The sequence below is a fragment of the Colletotrichum orchidophilum genome (assembly GCF_001831195.1).
Source record: "Colletotrichum orchidophilum strain IMI 309357 chromosome Unknown Scaffold_46.1, whole genome shotgun sequence".
In the NCBI taxonomy this organism is placed as follows: Eukaryota; Fungi; Ascomycota; class Sordariomycetes; order Glomerellales; family Glomerellaceae; genus Colletotrichum; species Colletotrichum orchidophilum.
The window spans coordinates 1-21,925 of NW_019173002.1; the positions used below are offsets into that span (position 1 = coordinate 1).

General features: G+C 54.8%; 6 protein-coding genes across 6 annotated transcripts; 3 read left to right on the forward strand and 3 right to left on the reverse strand.

The window, feature by feature from the left end:
* Window positions 1-4,722: 4,722 nt before the first annotated feature.
* On the forward strand, window positions 4,723-5,760 carry CORC01_06197 (uncharacterized protein; the record flags this gene model as incomplete). The annotated part of the gene is made up of 1 exon (XM_022617839.1): window positions 4,723-5,760. One exon carries the CDS (start codon window positions 4,723-4,725, stop codon window positions 5,758-5,760), a length of 1,038 nt encoding a protein of 345 aa, XP_022475556.1.
* A 299-nt stretch (window positions 5,761-6,059) lies between these two features.
* Window positions 6,060-7,127, reverse strand: CORC01_06198 (homocysteine S-methyltransferase; the record flags this gene model as incomplete). The annotated part of the gene is made up of 1 exon (XM_022617840.1): window positions 6,060-7,127. The coding sequence occupies one exon, from the start codon at window positions 7,125-7,127 to the stop codon at window positions 6,060-6,062; it is 1,068 nt and encodes a 355-aa protein (XP_022475557.1).
* Window positions 7,128-9,289: 2,162 nt separating this feature from the next.
* On the forward strand, window positions 9,290-10,931 carry CORC01_06199 (major facilitator superfamily transporter; the record flags this gene model as incomplete). The annotated part of the gene is made up of 5 exons (XM_022617841.1): window positions 9,290-9,801; window positions 9,861-9,873; window positions 9,942-10,183; window positions 10,262-10,700; window positions 10,764-10,931. The coding sequence occupies 5 exons, from the start codon at window positions 9,290-9,292 to the stop codon at window positions 10,929-10,931; spliced, it is 1,374 nt and encodes a 457-aa protein (XP_022475558.1).
* Window positions 10,932-11,902: 971 nt separating this feature from the next.
* Window positions 11,903-12,363, forward strand: CORC01_06200 (glyoxalase/bleomycin resistance protein/dioxygenase; the record flags this gene model as incomplete). Its single annotated transcript, XM_022617842.1, has 2 exons — window positions 11,903-12,119; window positions 12,185-12,363. The coding sequence occupies 2 exons, from the start codon at window positions 11,903-11,905 to the stop codon at window positions 12,361-12,363; spliced, it is 396 nt and encodes a 131-aa protein (XP_022475559.1).
* A 1,447-nt stretch (window positions 12,364-13,810) lies between these two features.
* CORC01_06201 (cyclin) lies at window positions 13,811-15,332 on the reverse strand (the record flags this gene model as incomplete). The annotated part of the gene is made up of 2 exons (XM_022617843.1): window positions 13,811-13,996; window positions 14,061-15,332. 2 exons carry the CDS (start codon window positions 15,330-15,332, stop codon window positions 13,811-13,813), a joined length of 1,458 nt encoding a protein of 485 aa, XP_022475560.1.
* A 5,381-nt stretch (window positions 15,333-20,713) lies between these two features.
* On the reverse strand, window positions 20,714-21,819 carry CORC01_06202 (proteasome component PRE3; the record flags this gene model as incomplete). Its single annotated transcript, XM_022617844.1, has 6 exons — window positions 20,714-21,029; window positions 21,122-21,362; window positions 21,496-21,530; window positions 21,589-21,603; window positions 21,655-21,700; window positions 21,786-21,819. 6 exons carry the CDS (start codon window positions 21,817-21,819, stop codon window positions 20,714-20,716), a joined length of 687 nt encoding a protein of 228 aa, XP_022475561.1.
* Between the last annotated feature and the right edge of the window lie 106 nt (window positions 21,820-21,925).

A 21,925-nucleotide genomic window follows, 5' to 3' on the forward strand; every position in this document is an offset into this window, starting at 1 on the left:
AGGGCGTTCAAGACTAGAAAGAAAATAAATAAAAATAAAAAGGAGCAGCAGACAAGACAGATAGGCACAGCTATGGTAGAAAACAACGGGCCTGATTGAAAAGGTAAAAAACGGGCAGGTATTGAGGGGGATAAATCGCTCATAGAAAGGGTTGGCGGCGTTGATGCGAAATTACACGTTGGTGAAGTCTTGAGAATTGGATATCCAAGTATCTCTTGGCGCAAGGGAGGCTCTCAAAGGACTTTGCCAGTGACAACCAATCAAGGTTTTGGCGCATCCTGCCCCCATGCTCGCGGCACCTGGCTCGATACCCGTCCCCTCGACTGACACTAGGGAGTTTACTGTTGACCAGGTTGCAATGCTGACCACTTATTACATGGCTTGGCTTTGGTGTGGAGGACGTGTGGAGGATGGAGGACTACCGCGCCCATGTGTCCTGAGGTGGTCCATCATCCATCCATCCATCCATCCATCCTCTTCTTGTCTCTTATTCTCCCTCCCCCTCCGTCATCTCCCAGACTCTCACTCCCCAGGGCCATGACAAGTGAAGACTCACTCAGGCACACGCAGAAAAGGTCCCCTAACCCTCCTGATGCTTCTGTACCCCCCCTCCTTTTTCACCCCCCCCTCCCTTCCCTTGCTCGCAGACCCGTTACCCGTCTCCCACTCACCACTCTCCCCATCCCTCCTCTACAGCCCTGCATCTGGCTCTTGCACTCATCCCACAGGCCGACCCATCGATCCATCCGTCCATTCAAGATCCTCTCAGCTAGTTTAGCTTGAATCTGGCTCGCTGCTTCAGTCGGCAAGGGGACCAGGTAGATTGAATGCAGTGAACAAAACAAAATTCGTCGCCGCTAAGGATTTCCTTTCCCATTCTTTTCTACCACCACTGCCGGCTTACATGTCTACAGCAGACAAAAAGGAGGCATGGCTGCAGAGGAGAAGAAGAAGAAGGCGAGAAGCTGCCAGGTAGGAGGAAGAGAAGAGGGGGGGAGAGGAGAAGCTGGGAAGGGGTCTGTCTCACTGGCACTGCCACAATCCATCCGTCTCTCTGTGCGGTATCCGTACCATCAGCAGCAGCAGCAGCAACACCACGACCACGGGGACTGACTGGACAGGCTCAGGAACTGACCGCTGCAATAAGAAGAGGCGCCACGCCAGGTCTCGGTTTGCTGCAAGCAGTTAGCGGTGCCGCGTCCGGGATTCCCACATCCAGAGGGCTGCGTCTTCTCGTCCAAGTCTCTCAGACGTGCAGCTGTGCCCTTGATACTTTAGCTGCCCGTCGCTGCTTTCAACGTTGCCATGCAAATTCCAATGCAGCACAAGACTGCCTCCAGCTGTCTTCCAACTTCCAAGTTGTCTGCCGTTACACAGAAGCTGGGGGAGCTAGACGAGGCGCATGCCGAATTTAGTTTATACCCCCCCCTTCCAATTTGTCTTCTTAGCCCGCACCGCGTCATTTGCCAATCGGAGAGTATTCAGAAGCCAGCTACTTTATCCTTTTGTTTCTCTCTTGCCATCTCTATTGTGCGCCTTTTTTTTCGGTTTTTTTTCGGTTTTTTTTTTTTTTTTTTTTTTTTTTTTTTTTTTTTTTCCCCTTTTTCCCCACACCCCCCCCCCTTTTTTTCGGTCTTTTTTTTTCCTTTTTATTCGCCCGCCCTCCTCTCCCTTTCCCCCCCCCCTTTCTTTTTTTCCTTTTTTTTTTTTTTTTGGGTTCTTTTTTCCCCCTTCGTCAACAAGCCATCCCGCTTCTTTGGCGGTCTGTTAGTCTCCCACTTGTAATCGGCCTGCTCCCGCTCTCAGTTCCATGTGCCGCCCTCTTCTTTGTTATTTTGCTTTGTTTCGTTCTATATTTGTTCTTCTTCTACCAGAAGCCGGGGACAGCGATTTGCAGAGCGGAGCATCGACGTAGACAGGAATGCAACAACATATTGCATTTGGTCGTATGTACTTACACTGCGCCGTTCATCTATCAATTCCTCTCTCTCTAGTCACAAGCGGCGTGGCGCTCCTCGCCTGCCTGGGTCATTTTTTTTTTTTTTAAATAAAAAATTCAAAAAAGACAAAGGCGAGATCCAAAAAGGCCACTCAAGACACCTAATCTGGTCTTTGCCCGGCGATCGACGCGGTATCCAGTCAATACAAATCACCGCGCTTACGTGCCGACCTACCAACGGTCCAGCGCACTCTGGGGCACTGGGCAGACGAGAGAACTCAACCGTAAGCCAAGGTAGGCTTGCTTGCTCTCAATCCCCAAGCCGGCGCCGAAACCAAGGGTACAATATTCTTGCTACCCTCTTAGCCCGCTTGATTTTGGATTTTTGCGCTGTTAATTTGGCTTTTTGACGTTGACCACAGCGACGGAATTTCCCTCAGTCTCAAACCAAGGAGACCCCAGGAGGACCCCATAGAGAGAGACAAAAAAGAGAAAGAAAAAAAGACCCGCTGGACTAGTGCCGATCTCATCACGCGCACCCCTCCAAAACTGGTATTGTCTGTACTGTGTATCCGTATGTAGTGTAGAAAAGACGAAAAAAGTTCAAGACTGGTCGACCGTAGACCCAGTCAGTGGGTAGGCGGCCTCCAGAGCTCTCATCACGGCCCATCCCGGTTCGGTTCACCTCTTTTCATCAGCGCCCGTTGGTTTGACCCGCGGGGCCCTTGTATTGCTCCACGAGCACCAGCGGCAAAGGTGATGCACGGAGCACATGCCCATAAACCCCAGACACAGACAACACAAAATCCCTCTTACTAAACCCCTTCAGCACCAGCTACTGATCCCGGCTCCAAACAGTATCCCCATCAGAATGCATACCTATTGCCCAGGCACAAGAGGAACAGCAGGGCCTGCAAGAGAACCCTCTCCCCCTCTCCCCCCTTCCGCCAGCTCGCGTGAGTGAGAGGGGACGGACCCGACAGGACAGGAGAGGATGCCCCGAAAACCCAGCCACATGAAGATACTACATAGTAGAACACCCGCCCAAGATGGACAAAGCATGCGTCAGTACGGAGTAAGGTACGCTGAGGCAGAGTTACACCAAGTACGACAGATCGCGGACCAAAAAAAAAAAAAAACCCCCACGGCACAGTCAAAGGAATTACACTTCCCAGGGCCATTTTCACAGCAAAACTGGGCTGGATTGGGCCGGGCTGGACTGGACTGGACTCGCTGCTTCGTCTTTTCCTCAACTCCTTTCTGTCTTGTCCTTAGTCAGTCCGGCCGCTGCTTTCTGCACCCACCAGCAACGTAATGGATCCCATGCGTCCCCCCCTCCCTCCCCCCTTCCAGTGCCCCTCTCTTTCGAATGGAGGATATGGGGTAAAAAAGGTAAGGTACGGCAGTGCACTGCACTCAACCACCATACACCGCAGAAACGCCCGCACGCACCACACCACGCTCCACACGCATGCGCTCTCAGTCTCCTTTGATGACTGCTCCTACTGGTCCTCCTTGTATTTTTTTCTAATTTATCTTTATTTCTTTTCAAAGTCTACGTAGGAGTGTTCCTGTCTCGTCTCGGGGAGCTAAACGGGGAGCCTGCCGACGACTCTTGTCCCGCGCCACGGGCCACAGCTCTCTAGACTCTACGGCTGGCCCGTTGGTCAATGCTCTCTCTTGCTGCTTTGTACGAGGTATTCGTACCTACCTTAGTTTCTGTAATTTGGAGTCAGTCGTCGCATGGACATGGGCATGACCGTGGGCGTAGCATCCTTCGACAAGTCAGTCATGGTCAGCTCGGCTCGCTCCAGACCGAGTTGGCCTGACCTACCTTACGGATACAGCTGGTCCAAAGAGCAAAAGAACCCAAGCTGAATCAAGCACCAGCACCAGCACCAGCACCGGCACCAGCACCAGTACCAGCCAGCAGCTCGCAGCCAGCAGCACCCACATGCACACGCACCCGCGCATACGCAACCTCGCCCTCTTCGCCATCGACTTTTCAACGCGAAAGAAGCAGTGCCAAAAACTCAAAATAAAAACCAGGAAGAAAAATTCCCCAGGCTCACTGTCGGTGGCGCTGTTACTTACTGCGCATGGCACCCATTTATCCGATCCCCCTCCCAGATGATTCCTGGGAAATGGTAAATGGCCTCTCGTGCAGACACACACACATAGAACACTCGCCAACCCACCCCATTCATCCTCCATCCTCCCGTCGCCCGTCTCCCGTCGTCTGCGTCCGAAAATTCCCCATTATTTTTACTCTCGTCTTTGTCTTCACCCGGCCCTGTTGCGTCCTTGGTGATTCGGTATCTTACTTTCTGCCCTCGGTCTACATTCGAATTCTTCTCCTCCTCTCCTTGGCCCGCCTTTACACTGTCGAATGACGTCGTTGGTCAAAGGGCCGACTCCGCTGTTGCTGCGAGCTGCGTGCTGCGCCTCACTCGACCTCGAACCCCGACTTTCTGTGGTGCTTTTTTGAGTAAATTTTCGCCCTCCACGATTCAACCGACTCTTTTTTGGCTGCGCTGCTGCAGGTAGTCAGTAGGTCAGTCAGGGTGGTCACCGTACCTTAGCAGCCAGTCCTGCTCCTGCTCCTGCTCCTGCTCTCCTGCCCGCCGTTGCCACCCGACCCCGTCGGATTCGACCATTAGTCCTACCAGTCCCGGCCGCCCTACCCACCCCCTCTCTGTGCGACACTCTCACCCCAGTGTCTCTCTCCAGCTGTGCGGTTGCGTTTGTGCAGCAAACTTCAAATCGCACCAGCACCAGCAAACATGGCCATCGGTTTGCTCAGCATCCCGCGGGAAATTCGAGATTTGATCCTCGACGAAATAATATTTCTCCCCGACCGCCAGCCGCCTCTTAATCCCTCAGTCAGCCAGGACCGCAAGAGACGCGAGTACAAGGGCAAAGGTTTTTTCGATGGCCACGACATTTGGGTTGAGAAGGACGTTCGCTCCCCGCCCTCCGGCTCCCCCAACACCAACCTTTTTCTTGTCAATCGACAATTGCACGCCGAAGCCAAGGCGCTGCTTGCGACAAGGGGAACGCATTGCCGTCTCGATGTAATGTATGTCAAGGAATGTGGCTTGTGGCCGACTTGGCTCGCGGTGCCAAGAGCGACCCGCCATGCCGACAGCGTCCGAGTCCAATTTCGAATCTTCGACCCCCCCTCCGACGTCAATCCGGACTGGAAGAACGAGGAGCAGTTTCGAGGCGGTAGCGGCGGTCCGCCCTTCATCGTATGGAATTTCTACGCCATGTTGTCCGGTTACCTGCAGTACGGTCCGACAGCTTTCGGTAGTGTTGTCGCCGACCCGGCAAAATTCACCATCCAGAACCTCGTGCTCGACGTTCTGCCACCGCCGCCCGGCCAGAAGCACGACCGGCTCGTCTCCGGCGGCGCACCGCGGCCACCCGCTCATGACATGTTTGAAAGATTCACCACCATGGTCATGGACCCCGAAAAGCGAGAGAGCAGAGGGATTACTTGGCCCTGCCCGCCACAAGGCAAGGAGAACCTCATTCCGGCCGAGAAGCTGGCTTTCTTCATGTGCTGCCAAATTGGCGGTCTCCTTTCCATGTACCGCGATTGGGCCGACTTCGGCGCCACCCTTTATGAAGGCATCGGGACCATCCAGATCCGCGTCAACGGCGAGCTAAGACGCCATTTCGATCTGGACGAGATGCTCGCCAGGCTGCCCATCCAGCCGATCGCCGCCTGGAACGAGAAAGAACAGCAAAAGAGACAGAAGCGCTTCGACGACTGGAAAACCCAAGCGACAACAGCGAGACAAGGTTGGAAGAAATGAGGGAAAAAGAGACCTTGGAATGATGACATGAAATGCCTTTTCCTTTTTTCTTTGCTTTGGCCGTACCGGCCACTAGAGGGGGAACTCCCTCTTTTGCATTGGGCAGCGATACCACCGGATAGAGGGCTTCCTTTTGGAAGAAAACGGTTTTTTTTTTTGGGGCTTTGGAGCATGGTGCATGGTACAACCAGACCGGCGGTGGTCGATCTGTGGAGACTTGGGAGGAGTTCGACACGGTGTCGAAAGGCCGAGGCCGGAGCCGGAGCCGGAAGCCGATCTAGAAATGTTCATCCTTTTTTCTACCGAGAAAGGCCTTCTACTGCAGTTCGCAGCCGAGCAATATCAGCGTGGCTTGCTCTGCAGCATCCACCCACAACAATCTGTTTCCAGAATCCTCGAGATTCGGCGTTAGCAACTACTTGAGAGAGTTGGGCTTCCCATGACGTGGTAGGGTGTTGTGATCCTTCAGGAAGCTCCCATTTCTGAGTCGTCGTGTTGTAAACTTCACCGTTGGTGCCATCCGGGTAGACAATTAGAGCCGGAGCGGCGTCAACGGCACTCTCCTGGATGAGTTCTTTGACAGCCGATTCGTAGCTCTGGATCAGAGACTCCAACTTCCAGACCTTGGTGCAATTGATGCCGATTCCCCAGGGACGGCTTGCCGCAACGTCGCGGCTGAGCATGGCCGTCACAGCCTCCTTGATAGAAGATCTATCCGGCAGCAGAGAGTCCTCTCTCGGGAACAAGGATGCGATCCAGAAAGGAATGGGAGTCTCGGAGGCCGCCAAGACCCGGGTCTTGTCCAGAGCCTGCCTCACGGCCTTGATCTCATCGGTGCGGGGGATAGTCTCAATGGCGACGTAGCTGACGGGGGGCGAGAAAGCACCAGCGTTTTGGAAGAGTTGCAACCGCTCGGCATGCCAGTCGCGCAGCTTCTCGAGGGAATCGTGCTCGGCGTCATAAGCGCCGCTGTACTCTTGGCCAGGGATCATGCAAGCTCCATAGGGACCTATGCTTAGAGCCGTCTTGCTTCCATGCGAGCGTCCTGCCTCATCGGCGATGCGAAGGGCGTTTTGAATAAAGTTGCCAATGGCGGCTTTGTTGATGCCGTTGGGGAACTGGGCAGTGCGCGTGTTGGCAAATCCATGGATGGACAGCTGGTACGTAGCAGTGAGAATGATGTCGACGGGCACATCTCCAAAGTCTTTCTGGCAGGCGAGAAGGGTGTCCTGACCATCGACGAGCAGGTGAGTAGACCAGAGAGGCGTGATGGCTGAGTCGAACTTGATGCCGTACTTGTCTTCCAAAGAGGTGCCGAGACCACCATCGAGGATGAGAACCCTAGATTGCTGAAAAGAGACGGCCATATTTGTTCAAAGTCAAGGCATAGTTCCAGGAGGGGCGAGGCGCGCAAAGTAAGGTTCGGACCGGGGAATGGGAAATCTGACAGACTGTTGGGTAAGGTAGGTAACGGAGACTACCCAATCTCAGATAGAGTGAGATTAGACGGTAGATTGAGTTAAAGTGAGTCTGAATCCGGGGCCGACAAGATTAAGACGAGAACGAGCAATAGACCAGACGCGCGGCGGGACGTTGCAAGTCTTGGATCCTTGGGGGGGATGGGGATGGGGGATGGGGGGAACAAGAAAGTCTTGGGTCTTGGGGCGTCGGGGGTTTGTTGGTCTTGGGGGTCTTGGGGCGGGAAGAGGAAAGACGAGGCCAGCGGAGACGCGGGCAAGGCGGGCGTGGTGACTGGGACAATAGAGGAGGAGGATGGTCCGAGGGGATCCACATCTTGAGGAAAATTTGGGAAAGCATTACGACGACTTCTTGCTGACTAACACGCCTTTTTCCAGCTGCCAAGAGTCACCGGCAGCAACTTCCGCACTTTGCACCTTCCACTCTTCAGAAACATAGAGGACGGAGTACTTCGTACCTTCCCTTGCGTCGTGCCCCTTCTTGCCCTTGCAAGTTGCTGATTGAAGCAGTCGATGAGCCAAGAATCTCGTGGTTTTCGATCCGTCACAGACCGTCTCACTTGGCGAAGATAGCTTACGATGTACCTTAAGTACCGTAGCTTACCTTACTTCGTAAACCCCCTCTTTCGCGTCCTGGGTTCTTGCAGCAAAGCATCGTGACTTGACATTGTCGCGCAAGCGCGCCTGCCGAATGCCAAGACGGGATGGGACTTGCTCGGTTTAGCATACCCGTACCTATTCCGTTTCCTGTATCCCTCCTTCCTTACTCCGTACAGAGTACTCCGTACCTCCCGCCCAATCTCGCTTCCGTCACAAACCGCATGGCACCTCAAAATACCCATGCCCAAATTCAATCCAATAAGCATTCGCTTAATTCATTCCCAGGTTGAGACGCTCAACATGAGCTGATGTCCAATAGCGAGCCGCGTGCTGCCACTGGCATAAGGTTCCGTCATCCCATCTCATCCGGGTCTGGAATCTAAAGTACTAAGGTAACATCTCTCCTAACATGCGTCATGTTTCACTCTTTCGTCGCCCCTTGAATGCATATTGGAACCCATACTGCCTTGGTGTGAGTGAGTTCTGACATCCATCACTGATATCTACCTTCTCTGAGGTAACGATCCATGGACAACACTGGATCAGGACCGCCCTCATCTGCCTGAGCAAACACCATTCTATCGAAAAGACTTCGGAATCACAAGCAAGCGCAAGCATGATATATCTACGACAATCACGACAACACCATTTGCAACCTACACATCAGAGTGACCGGGCAGTCACAGTTTCCTAGCTCCCGCTCCTGTCCTGGCAGGGATCCTCCGAGCCCTCCCTAGCCGGATTCCGAGCGGAATGGGGCTATTTTTTGGGCTGATGCAACGTCATTTAACTTTAATTGGTGACGAACCCGAAGAACCCTGCCGTCACCGTCTCTCCCCGCAGGTTGGCGATCCGCTGTATCATGGACAAGCTCTTGTGTCTTTTCCGTGGTGGGTTCTGGGTGCCGATGGCGTCCGGTACTGTCAAGACACTGATTCATATTTCCCTCTAGCGTTTCCGAGTGAGAAAGGCCTACATCTCAGCTGTTTGGACGGGGCTCTATAAAACTCGGCATCGAATCAGTAGATGTCTCCACAGGAGAGCACATGTTCAAAGCTGCATGCATCCATCACGACACTAGTGCAGCCTTGAATACTAACGACATCTTGGCTCGTCAATTGACCCCCGGCTGTGGGAATGCCCGGCGTCCCGGAAAGCGGGAACCCCAAGTCATCGGACCACGGCGGGCCCACGGTCAAAAACTCGGCGTCCGGTACCCCCGCCCAGCCGGAAACTAATTAGTGCTTTACGGAGCTTGTCAGCGGAAGGGCGCGCTGGGCACCAGTGGGGCGGATAGACTTTGTCAACGCCGACCTCGCCTTTTGCCTTTGGCGACGATTCATTTTGACCCAACATGTGATCTCGTTACGAAAAGGAACGCTGCTGCATCCTGATATAGCTCCCTCGCGTTGACTACCGGAAAGCTCAATTCGAGCCAATCACTCGTCATCATGTCGACATCCACAACAACGGCCTCGGCCTCAGCCTCCACCTCCGGCATCGAACTCCATCCCCTCCCCGCCACAAGCACCCAAAAACCCTCACCGTTCACATTGACCTCCCAGCAGCCCGACGACAGCACCGACCCAATCCTCCGAGCTTCCCGTGAGGCCGACTCCACCGTCCCAGAAGGCGGCTACGGTTGGGTCGTTGTGGGCGGCTGCTTCGTGGTCGCGTGGTGGATTATTGGCACCTCGTACTCATGGGGCGTGATCCAGGGCGCCCTCATCGAAGACGGTCTCAGCACCCCCGCCGTGCTCTCCTTTGTCGGCTCGCTCGCCGCGGCGCTCATCTCGGCGCTCGCCATTGTCAACTCGCGCGTCATGAGGCGCATCGGGCCGCGGAGAACGGGGTTGTTGGGGATCTCGCTGCTGGGCATCAGTGAGTTGCTCAGTAGTTTTGCCGTGAAGAACGTGGGGGCCATGTTTGCGACGAGTGGTGTCATTATGGGGTTGGGCATGAGGTAAGTCGCCCCGTTCCGCTGAGCTCGTTTGTGATTGTTTGTGCTAACGACGGGCAAAGTTTATGTTTTACGGTAAGCGGCACTTATCAATACCTAAGCCAAAAGCTTTGAGAAGGCCCTGCTGACAAGCCTACACACAGATCGTCTCTGTAGTTCCAGCACAGTATTTTAGCCGCAAGCGCGGTCTGGCCAACGGTATCGTCTTCGCCGGTGGTGGTCTCGGCGGCGCCGTCAACAGCTTCGCCCTCGACGCCCTCCTCAACCATCTCGGCTCCGCCTGGGCCTACCGCGTCCTCGCCCTCGTCACCCTGGCCACGGGACTCCCGGCAGCATGGCTAATTAAAGAGCGCGTTCCCGTCCGTAGTTCCGGCTTCGTCGAGTGGTAGGACTTCCCCCCCCCCACCGCCGTACCTTCATTCCAAAAAAAAGTACAGCAGCGATTTAAACTTTTATTCTGTAGGCGCCTCTTCAAGTCCCTAACGTTCGTCTTGGTCTTCTTGGCTGGCGCAGTGGGGACGTTTCCACTCTTCGTCCCGCCCTTCTTCCTGCCACTCTACTCCAAATCCATTGGCCTCTCCTCCTCCACCGGCGCCGGCCTGGTAGCGGGCTTCAACTTCTCCTCGGCCGTCGGACGCATCTGCTGCGGCGCCTTCTGCGACACGTTCGGCGCCCTCAATGTCCTCTCCGTCTCGCTGTTCCTATCCGCAGTCAGCATCCTGGCCATCTGGCCCGTCTCGACATCGCTCGGGCCCATGGTTGCCTTTGTCATCATCAACGGCGTCTCCAACGGCGGGTTCTTCTCAACTATGCCCACGGTAGTCGGTAACACTTTTGGGTCTGCGAGGGTCTCGGTTGCGATGAGTATGATTGTGACTGGCTGGGCTGGTGGCTACCTTATGGTGAGTCGCGCGATGTAGACATAAAGATTCTGGGAGCATCATAAGCTGATTAGGTCAAAACAGGGCTCGCCAATTGCTGGGTATCTCCTAGAAGCCTACGGCGGCGCCGAGGGCGGTCTCCAAGCATACCGCCCGGCCATGTTCTACGCTGGATCAATGTCATTGGCGGCAGCTGGTCTTGTCGCGTTGGTCAGGTTCCGTATTAACAGCAGCATTCTGGCCAAAATTTGAGAGCAGGTAGATGACTGTGTAAAGTAGCAAGCAAGCATAAAGTACCATGTACCACCATTGTAGTAAAATTTAAACCAAGATTTACCAGTCCATGACAGGCGACGTGTATTCGAGACGAATTTTTTCCCCAGTCCGGGCCGGATGAATGATCCTCACAGACACCGAAGACCGGCCGGCGGACTCGCAAAGCAGACCTAGGGGCGGTGAGAGTGACACCAGCCGCGGGGTGGAACAGGATGTACCCAAAGCCCCTCCATCAGGCTTTTGGTTCACACCAAGATACCAAGATTGCAGTACCTTTGGCAACCGTGAAACCTCACCGTTGACCTCTAATCGGACTGCGATTCGCCAAAGCTTATCTCCCACGCACGATCCACAATGCAGGGAACAACGTCACCCGGCGCAGCTGCTGCCTCGGCGGCCCCACTTGGCGCTCTCTCCGATCGAAACCCCGCCGATAGCTCCGGGCGGGATTGCCCGTGCAGCCGTGGTGGAATAAGGTAGCATCCCAGCATCAAAAAGTCCATCCTGAACAAGCAACGTTGCTGACAGACATGGCATGAAAGGTCAGGAATAGCACATATTTCAGTGCATTCTGTTTAGGGGCCCCCCCATGTGAGTCAGACCGGCACGGCTCTACGTAATGCAACTTACTGCCTTACTCTGGGCCCTTGGAAACCCGGCGGCCGCTTGCCGTGATACCCGACCCCGCGGTTGGCTTGCACGTGTACTCGCACCTCCTTCGCGCTTCCCATCTTGGACGGAACTTTCCAATCGCTGTCAACTAACCCGCGTGATACGTGTAGAGCAACGCCGTTGTCTACCAAAAACCCCGCCAACCTCCTCCCCTCGTTCTAACCTCCTCCCCTTCATTATAGCTTCACAATCCAAACCCAATTTCTAGACTTGACTACTGTGTCTCTCCAAGACCCTCACTTACATATTTCAACATTTCCATACCCTCTTCCATCATGTCTATTGACCACATCGGCCTTTACGTCCCCGCCTCCATCTACAAGGCGACGGTGGCCTGGTACGTCGCCGCCCTGGCCCCAATCGGCTTCAAGAAGTTTGTCGAGCCAAACGAGTACACCTGCGGTCTCGGCGTCCAACGACCCGACTTTTGGATCGCGGGCCACAAGGCCGACAAGGCGAATATCCCACTCCACATTGCCTTCAAGGCGGATAGTGAGTCCCTCATCCGGAGGTTTTCCAAATCTGATGAACTTGGCTAACGCAAAACCCCAAAACAGACCGCAAAGTAATTGACGAGTTCCACAAGGCTGCTCTCGCGGCGGGCGGCAAGGATAACGGTGCCCCTGGTCTGCGGCCACAGTATCGCCCCGACTACTATGGCGCGTTTGTTTTTGATCCTTCTGGGAATAATGTGGAGGTTGTCTGCCTCAAGCCGGAAGTGACGGAGGAAAAGTAGAGGAGGATGGATGGGGTTGGTTTCGCTGCCGATACTGACAGTGGGAGACCAATATGGAAACGAATCTTGAGGCTGGCATTGACTAGATCTTGGGCTGACAAGGCTCTGAAAAATTCAATCCGCATATTCCGCCGAGGATGATGCCATCCAATGCACTGATGCAGACGCGGTAGAGGTTGCTCGCATGCAGCCCTACCAGGTGTGCACTGCAATTTTAACCTACCCCAAGCCGTTGGTATTTCAATAATTCTCTGAAGACGCCAAGTTATGGGCACCGCAATTTTACCTCAGCTCGTTCGAATAGGCCCATAGCCAATCTCAGTGCATAGCCATCTTGCAAAGTAAGCTCCCTCATTAGCTATCCTATTTCATTGCTTTGGCAGAAGCCTGGTCATGTACTTCTTAGGTTGCCCAGCACAAAACGTCCCAGCACTGCAGACAGCGCATAGGGCACACCCCGCCTCCAAACAAAGCACCCTATCTCGCCATCATCTACAACCCTGGTATTGCTCATGGAAATATGCCATTCGACCTTTCTCAGCCCGACGAGAAGGTTGGTGGTGGAGGGCATTATCCTCCATCTCTTTCCTAAGGCGGCTTGAACTAAAAACGTGAAGGCAGCAGCTGGTATACTCCCAGCCATACCCTCCTTCTGACTAGCTGAGAAAGGCCACGGATGAGCGGTGAGGTTACCATTTGCCAGCCTCAACTTCAACTCCATCGTGGGTCTTGAACCAGACCGAGTCACCTCGAACATCACATGCTCATCACGACCGAATTATCGACGGCACTTAGGCCGGCTTCAAATTCAATCTCTCGTACTCAGGACATTTCATTATGCTTGCCATCTATGTCAGTCTCGGAACACCAAACGCCTTGTCGCAAATATGCCCGCGCAAAGTCTAGAACGTGACGTAGCGTGTAGTGTAGCCTAGTCCAGCCCCCCGCATCAAAGGATTCTCCTCCTTCTCTCGCCTGTCTGGTTGCCCGTTTGCAACTCGCGCGCGAAACCCACACTCGTAATAAGATCAACGTATGGATGAAGTCGCCTTCACATGAGCTCCGCCAAAAGTCACAACAGAATACCGCCCTCGAAAACTCCATCACAAACCCGATCTATCCGGGTATATCAAGGAAAAGCTTGCCGATTCTCATTCACCGTCAGTCCAATGGCCGTTCGACATTGTACCGAGTACGCCCAAGAAGAAAACCGCGCGCGCCGTCTGACGGAGAACTGTCATCAGCTTCCAGCCTCCCGAGCCCAATCCGTTAGGTAGATGTCCAACATCCCTCTCAAGCTCTGAGTTGCCAACAGGCCTCAAATATACAAGTCGATGCTGCTCGGAGGCGATGCTAGTATCAATGTTACCAGCAAGCAACAGCAGACTACTTCAACCCCAAATCGGCGTAGCTAAGGGTATCAATCTCATAATGTTGCAACACTTGCTTAGGAATCGCCAGCGCCAACAGTAGTAGGACGTGGTCGCTGTGCCACCACTTCCCGTGCGTAGAACTCGACCAACATAGTTGCATATGCCTCGAGGTCTTCGACGGGAACCGCCAGTCGGAAGTCGTTCAACAGGAGAAACTGCAGCTCGAGATGGTTGAGTTCGGCTAACGGAAGTCCACCGACCTGGAAAAAAAAAAGAGAATCAGCACCAGAAAAAAGTTTCAGTCACAGTCGTGGGTGAACAAACCTTGGCGTATCTAGAGTTGGTGTAGAAGACATCAGAGAAAAACTTGCTGGCGCAAGTCACGCCTGCGATAACTAGGCGGTGGATATTAAAGCTGTCGACAACAAAGTACGTCGCCGGTGGTGCGCTTTGAGGCGTTGTCAGAGGTATGATGCTACCGGTACTCTCGCTCGCCTTTGTATTCTGTTCGTCCGAATCATCGTCGTCGGCAAGATCCGAGTCTGTTTCGTCGTCTTCGTCACGCATTTCGACATCGGCCGGCGGTGCCCTTGGAGTTGGCAGCGAAGTAGAAACCCTCCGCGCCTCCTCGTGCTTGACCACCATTTCGTTGACTCGCTCCGTCATGCGATCAAAGTAGACTAGTAAACTTAAAAACACCTCGTAGGTGGTCGGGCAGTACTTGTGAATGCGGGACAAGTAGCTCAGAATTGTGATGGCAGGGATGTTCTTGCCATGAAAAGCAAGCACAGACGTGCTCAACGGGCTCATTTGCGTGCCGTTGCCTGACTCGTTATTCTGGCTTGCCTGCTGCTGATGCGCAACGTTGCGCTGCATAGCGTCATGCTGTAGGTCGTTGGTGGTGGTGATCTTGGTGAGAAGAGCAGCGACCATCTCGATAATGTCGCCGATAGGCATGGCACTAATCTCGTACTTCATAGCCTGCAGTGGCGGATCATTCAATATCCCGGGTCCGTTACCTGACAATAGGTCGGCCTTGGCGAGACTCTGGATATGAGCCAAATCGCGGATATGGATCGTCTGGCCCTGCGGTTGCTGCACGGGGGATGAGTTGTCAGAGAGGGGGTATGAGGTCGTGACGCCGGCAATACCGTTGACATCGGACGCGGGCGAAGGCTGCTGCTGATGTTGCTCCTGACTAGGGGAGGGGTGAGCCTGTTCGGAGGCGACTACGGAACCAGCATTGCCGGCGTCGCGAGAATCGGTTGCCATGTATGCGGGGCTATCAGCATGCTGAGGCCTAGCACCTGTTGGCGACGAAGATGATGGAGGCGAGGGGAAGCGAGATGCACCTCCGCTAGGCGGCGCGTGCTTCTCGGCCGAGTCTTGTTCAGAGTGCCTTTGACGGGTAGGCGGAGTACTCGTAGAGGGATGGTATCTCGGGCTCGTGGAGGTGTGGTGGGTAGGAACGTCTCTTGACCGACTCGAGGATCGATAATGGGAATCGTGCGAGTGTTGGTGCTGAATGCCTGGGGTGGCAATCATGTTATGGAAACGGGAGGGATCAGAGACGTAGTCACCGATTACAGCTGCCATAGCATCGTATTATTCCAGCAAGGCCGAATTACAATTAGGATGGTTGGAGCAGGCAACTGCAAAGACAAAGAATGGTTAGCATAGAGTCAAAGTCGCATGTCGCGAGTTATGTGTAGGTGCAATAGGGAAAGAAGATTCGGGGAAAGGAGGAGAGGGGAGTTCTGTTGCTGCGTAGTCACATTGGCGTCCATGAATCCCAACTGCGAGACCGAGTGCCGTCCAATCCCGTGGAGTCGAATCTCAGGCTGGCTTGAGAGGTAGCTTATACGAGGGCAGTGACGTGAAGCCAAGGCCGTGGTTGTAGGAAAGTAGAAAAGGCATTTGTGCACAGCAGTGGGGGTTGGGCTGGCAAGGCTGAGGGATTGCACATGCAAATGTGAATGTGACGGGAAGAGCAGCCCGACAATAGATGAACAACCAGAATCCGCAAGCCAAGTACGACGAGGCAGGCAAGCACGTCGAGACTGTAGCTCGGCGACCCGATCCAGAGCGCAGCCTCGGGGAAGGAGCTGATGGCAGCGTTGGACATAGGGCGCGGGCACGAACGACGTCACAGGTGCGTTTCTTATTGCCAGGACGAAGCAAGTAAAGAGTTGCATGTGGTAGGAGAAGGGACGGGAAGGAAGACAGCGAACCAGCACAGGCAAAGGAAAGAAGAACAAGCTCACCTAAGTTGTCCAACGAAGAGGTGGGAGGACGGGTCTAGAGACTAAGTGTAGGAGTAGAACACGGAAGGCTCGACGCGATGGAGCGGCGAGGGTGTCTCGGTGTCGTGGTCGTAAGAATTACTCGTCGGCGATGGCAACAAACACCAAGGTGTCGAGCGCGAACACGTCGTAGGTCGGGCCCAGTTAGGTCGGGCGAGAGGAGCAATAGGCACACAACTAACGCGTTGGGCCAAACAAGGACGGTAGCGGAATGTCGAAGGAGGCAGCGACGGCGAACTGTTGGTGGGAGGAGGAGGAGGAGTAGGAGGAGGAAGAGGAGGGGGGAAGGAAGATGGCGGTCAGAGGGCTCGTCCGACGGGGCGACTTGAGAATCTGTTTCTGTTCTGTTTCGCAGAACGTCTGCGATGTCGAGTTCCAAGAACAAAAAAGGTACCGTAGGGGAGGGCGGCGAGATCAAAGGAAGAAGAGGTCGACGAAAGAAGCCCCCCTTGTAGAAAATGTCCAGTCTAGGGTAGAGGAGGAGGACAAGACAGGGCCAGATCAGAAAAGTAGGCTGGGGGGAGGGGGGAGGAGGAGGACAGAGAAAAAGAGGCGGAGGAGGGCGGGTGGATGGACGACGAATGGATGGATGGTGGATGAGGGATGGATCGAGAGAGCAAGGCGCGGGTGTGGCAGACAGCAGATGGGGAATGGGAAAAGAAGGACGGCGGGAGGATTGGGCGGCGGCGGGTGGCAGGTGGGTTGTCCTCAGGTCCTGGATGGAGGGGAAGGCAGGAAACAGCAGCGAGCAGCGGTACCTTACAAAGCATCTAGGGTGCTAGGTACCTTACCTTGCGCATAGCTTGGAGGGGAGCCGGTGGAGAGCACTGGAGCGCACCGGTCGATGGACTGGGCCTGGAACCCGGGCTACCAAGGTAGAGTGGATGCTGTTGCTGCCGTTACTGCTGTTGCTGCTGCATGAGATGATTCCTGCACTCGTTGCTGGTATGAGTATATACCCCAAGGTAGTTTATAGAATCAGGTCATCGACGGTCTTTGGTTGATTGTGTTGTTTCGTTGATTGCTCACTCAAGTTGGACGAGAACAGGCGTCAAACAGGCGCAGGTCTCTCACCTCACCTGATGAGAGGATCGCTCTGAGTGAGAGCATGTTCAGAGGGGGGCCCTGGATGAGATTGGCGGTCTGGTGGAACCGGATGAGGTAGATGGCAAAAAGATGGCCGCCAAAAGGCTCAGCTGGGTAAAGTACCCTTCATGGATGACTGGATGAGTGCCTTGCGTCGCCTGTTGATGTGCAGCAGCTTCCCCGAATGACGGCACATTGCACAGATGCGCGACTCCAGAATCCAAGCCGTTTGCCGCTTGTCGCTTGTCATGGTGGCTAACGGGTTCAACCTTCTGCCCATTGCAGCATGCACGCTCAGTCGCGATGCCACGGCCGTGGTTCCCCTTGTGTCTTGGATACCCGCGGGCTGCGTTTTCATTCATCATCTGTAAGATTCGCCCCAATATTCAGCCACTCAGCGTGGGATTCAGTGAGCAAGTCTCTGCCAACTTGATTCTCATCTCTCTTCTCTCATAATCTCCTATTGATCTGTTCACTCATTTCCCATCGCCCTGGACTCCGACTCATTCAACATCTTGGTGATGTTCACAGTGTCTCACTGCATCTCGTGTGGCGGCATGGCAGAACAGACGAGGAGCCACCCGAAACATGACATGACAGAAGCCCGCGCTAGCTTAGGTAGCCACCACTTGCGAGCAGCCATTCACAGCTCTCGCAACAGCAACACCCGTAAACCAAGAAATTCAAGGGTCCTTCCTCCCCAACGCCCCGAATCTGCCCAAGCCATCGTTGCAAGTCGGAAAGTCCCAGTTCCTAGTCGGCGGGCCCAACCGAACCCCAGCACAGCCTCATTGCGATCCTGCTCTCGCCATTTCTCACCAGTCAGGCTGACCCTCGACTCTCCCACTTTGCGCGCTGAGGTCCTGGAGGTTGGGGCTTCAATTCGACATGGACCCTCGCGAGCCCCGCGCCTTGCTGTTTCCGAGCTCCCAATGGACGGCTGCCCAACAAAGTGAACTTCATACCTCAGACCTTCCACGTTGAAGCCTGCTTTCCCAACCAGCGACCGAACGTGCTGTCGCTTCGCCTCGACGGAGGCTGACAGCTCGCAGCACGTCGAAGCAAAAACCGAGTCGGAGCATATGCATAGAAAAACGCAAAATACCGTACTACAATGTATGTATCCGTAGACGGAGAGGGCGCTTGCCAACACGACAGGACCACTGGGATTGACACGCGCGGAAGGCATACGACCCATCCGCATCCTCGGGAGGAGAGGGTGTACTCAAGCCGTCCTCTCATTGGTCGTTATGATACGCGACACCGCTGATAAGAGATTTGACGAGCAGGGGCCACACGAGCTCGGCAGGGGAACCTCGACTTTTCGACATCCCGGGCATGTGCGCCCCTTGACCCTTGACCCTTGACATCTCGGCCTCTCCAAGGCCTTATCGGGTCGGATAAGACGAGGAAAGTACCCTCCTTCACCTGCCCGTCTGCCTCCCCGTTCCTCCCCTCCTCTCCGCCCGCCAGCGCAGCCCTGCCCGGCCACCTCCCTTTCTGGCGTCTGCTCTGTCATTCACGGCCTTTCCATTCGCATCGTATTTCCAATCGCCAATTGCCTGCCGTAATGCCATGCTCCACCAAAAACCAGTTGCTACATGTAGCGTGCATCATTCGCCATGGCACACAATGGATCTCGGAGGAAACATCGACAAGCTTCGCATATTTTTCCTTACGTACGGCGAATTCGCAGAGACCCTCTGAAATTCTACTATAGTACCCCTTGCCCAGTCTCCGGCCCAATCTGGACTTCACTTCCGTTCAGATCAAGCAACATTGACTCCACAGCCAGCCACGCTCTCTCCTTTTTTCTTCCCCTGCTATAGAGCTGCTTGAGAAAGCTCTCCAAAAGAAAGGCACGGAAACCACGGAGACTTGGACGATCGGTCATTTCGGAGCTCAGAAAATAGAAACAGCCCGTCTGGCGTTCCTGGCTGCCCATCAGGTACCCGCCGTGCCGTCGTGCCCGTCCAACGCGATATACCTGTCAACCCCGGCTGAATGTTTACTAACAGCAGATGGGACGAATTAAACGTCAGCCGGCTCATTGCATTCGAACAAAAGGGTTGTCCGCTGCTTACCTTCAGCTGGCAATTACAAACACCCAGCTGCTTTGGCCCTAAGATGCGACCACCATAGCTGTCGTTATCCCACCTCGCGCTGACAACTCATTAATCCATTACGATTCAACGGCGCTGCCAACATTGCCAACCCGCCTACGGATAGTATGGGCAACACAAAAACAAGCTTTCACCATCATCCATCCCACGCCCAGCCGTTCCCCAGCACCACCAAACCCCATGTTGGCTGGCCGGGCCCCCCTTTCCCCCGTCTTAAAAGCGCCCGGGCCTGCACGGATAGAGACTCCCGGCCAATACCCGGCGTTCCCTCCGGCACGAGGTCTTGGGATCTTGGGAACTTTTAATAAATTCCCCTATCTAATCTACGATAATTAGGCCTTCACGCAATCCGACGCAAATCACAGCGGAGCCAGCCATGTCGCGCAATCGCCTGATACCAGAGCCATCGTGGCACATCCGCTGCCCGACAGCCCCCCGTCCCACGTTACTATCCACCGCCCTTCCATGGCCTTTCCTAAACCGTCACCGACGGCCAACGACCTTGATCACTCTTTCGTCATCACTCTCCAACTTAGTCATGCACTCGCACAACGGATTGTAAAATGGATGACCTGGCTTCTGCTCTATCTTGTCTTCGTCAAAGTCTCTATCAGGGTCGAGGTTCTGGGAATCCATGTTCAACTCATACAACACAGCGTCCCGTCGACGGCGCCTCGGATGGGCAACTCGTCTTTAGCCTTGCAGCTTCACCTGCATGCTACACGGCGGCATCGCATCCCAAGTCCTCCAACTAGAATCCAAGGGGAGGGCGCCCCGTCCTCCCGCCCCGTCCTCCCCGCATCCGCCGCTGATTTGTTCCCGCTCCTCAGTCCTCACCTCCCGCAGAACTGTGCCGCGCTAAAAACCCTTCCCCCATTCTCACCGCCTCCGAATCCGACACCACGACACCCCTTAATCGAGAGTGACTGTGCCGTCCTCCCTGCATCGTGCATACGGATGGCAGCGCTCGCGTGCCGGCAGCGTCTCATCTTAGAGACCGAGACGCACACGAATAGCTTACACCCCCAGACTTTGGTTTTGCCAGTATTCCCCATCGTGGCGTCGCAGCGCATCGCCCGCAATCGAGATCTTGACCATACGAGTACCCCGTGCCTTATCGCAACCTTTCGACGTGTCACAGCCAGTTCTAATCTGCCTTGGATAATCATTTCCCATGGAACTCTCTTGTGAAGAAATCTCGTCTTGCGGGTAATCTATTTATGGTACATTCATCGTTTGTCGCCAAGCCCAAGATGTCGCCCCGGCGTGGATGTTCCTCGCTCTGTTCCCTCTTCGGGACTCGGGAGTCACTTTCGTGGCTCACGGTGAACCAACCCGTGTAACATCGTGGTGCCCATCACGCGCGGCCGGTGTTGCTAAGAGCGGCCAGATGGCTGTCCTCCAGCCATATCACAATTAAAGTCCTTCTTCTGCCTCTCTCCTGTTCCCCGTACCGACTCCCCAGCTAGTGCTGCACCTTGTAGTCCTCGTCGGGGAGGTACAGATGCCGCACCGCGCCCTTGGCGGTTAGGACGACCATGCGAATGACACCACCGGAGCTGCCGTCCCACTTGATGGCCTCCTTGAGCGATCCCTTGACAAAGTCGACGGCTTCCTTCTCCTCCATGCCTTCCTTCCAGTGCTCGTCGCAGTATCCGTAGATGTAGGTCGAACCCGAGCCGCCGATGGCATATGACTGTTTGTGTAGGGATCCGCCGAGGGGGATGGAGTAGACCTGGCCGCCGTGTCGCTCGTCCCAGCCGGCAATGATGAGACCGGCACTGTAATATCGTGACGGGTCAGCAGGTGTCCCTATGTCTTGGTGCGAAAGGTTCGGAGAAGCAGAGAGAGGAGAGGAGAGGGGAGGACTCACGTCAAGCGGTCCTTGTTGGCGTAGCAGACCTCCTGGAAGATGGCGGCGGCAGTTTGGGTCATGGGTGGCTTTCCGTTGCGCATGGCGTAAAGGCCGAGCTGGTACTGGACAATATCGGCGACGGCCTGGGTGTCGGCGGCGGAGCCTGACCGGCAGCACCAGATGGTGTCGTGGACTTGTGTGAGCTTGTCGGTGACTCGGTTGGCAATGTACGCGCCCGTTGTTGTCCGGGAATCAGCACCTAGAGAGTGAGAACGCTCGTCGTCAGTTGTCGTCCTCGTCTGTTTGCCCCTCCAAGAGAGTCTCGAGAGGTCTATTATTGCCGTCGCACGCAGATGGGCGGCAACAGAAACATTTGCATAGATATGACGTACCGAGAATAACACCGTCCTTGAAGGTGACTGCCATACTATCGCGGGATGTCAGAAGGGCGATGGAGGGGAGGGGCGATCGGAGGGGTAGCTTACATTGAGGTTCCGAGGCTGTAACATGGGTTAGCTGATGTTCTGTGAGCGAGCAAGATCATCACTCACTTGACCTCTCCCTTCTTTAATCTCTCCATGTCAAGGTGAATGCCGTCTATCCGCCCGCAATCGTCAGCTTCAATGATCCCTCTATGGGGTGGTTCCGCGATAGCATCATCCAAGCTCCTGCCCGTCCATACCTTCGTTCAGCATTCCGGTGGTGGTGAACTCCATTTTCGATGACTTGTTTTGTGTGACTGTTGAACCTTTTTTTCAGATACTCGGTTCGTCGATAATTGGAGAACGTGGGCGGGGAGAGATTTCGGCGTCGATATGGAGG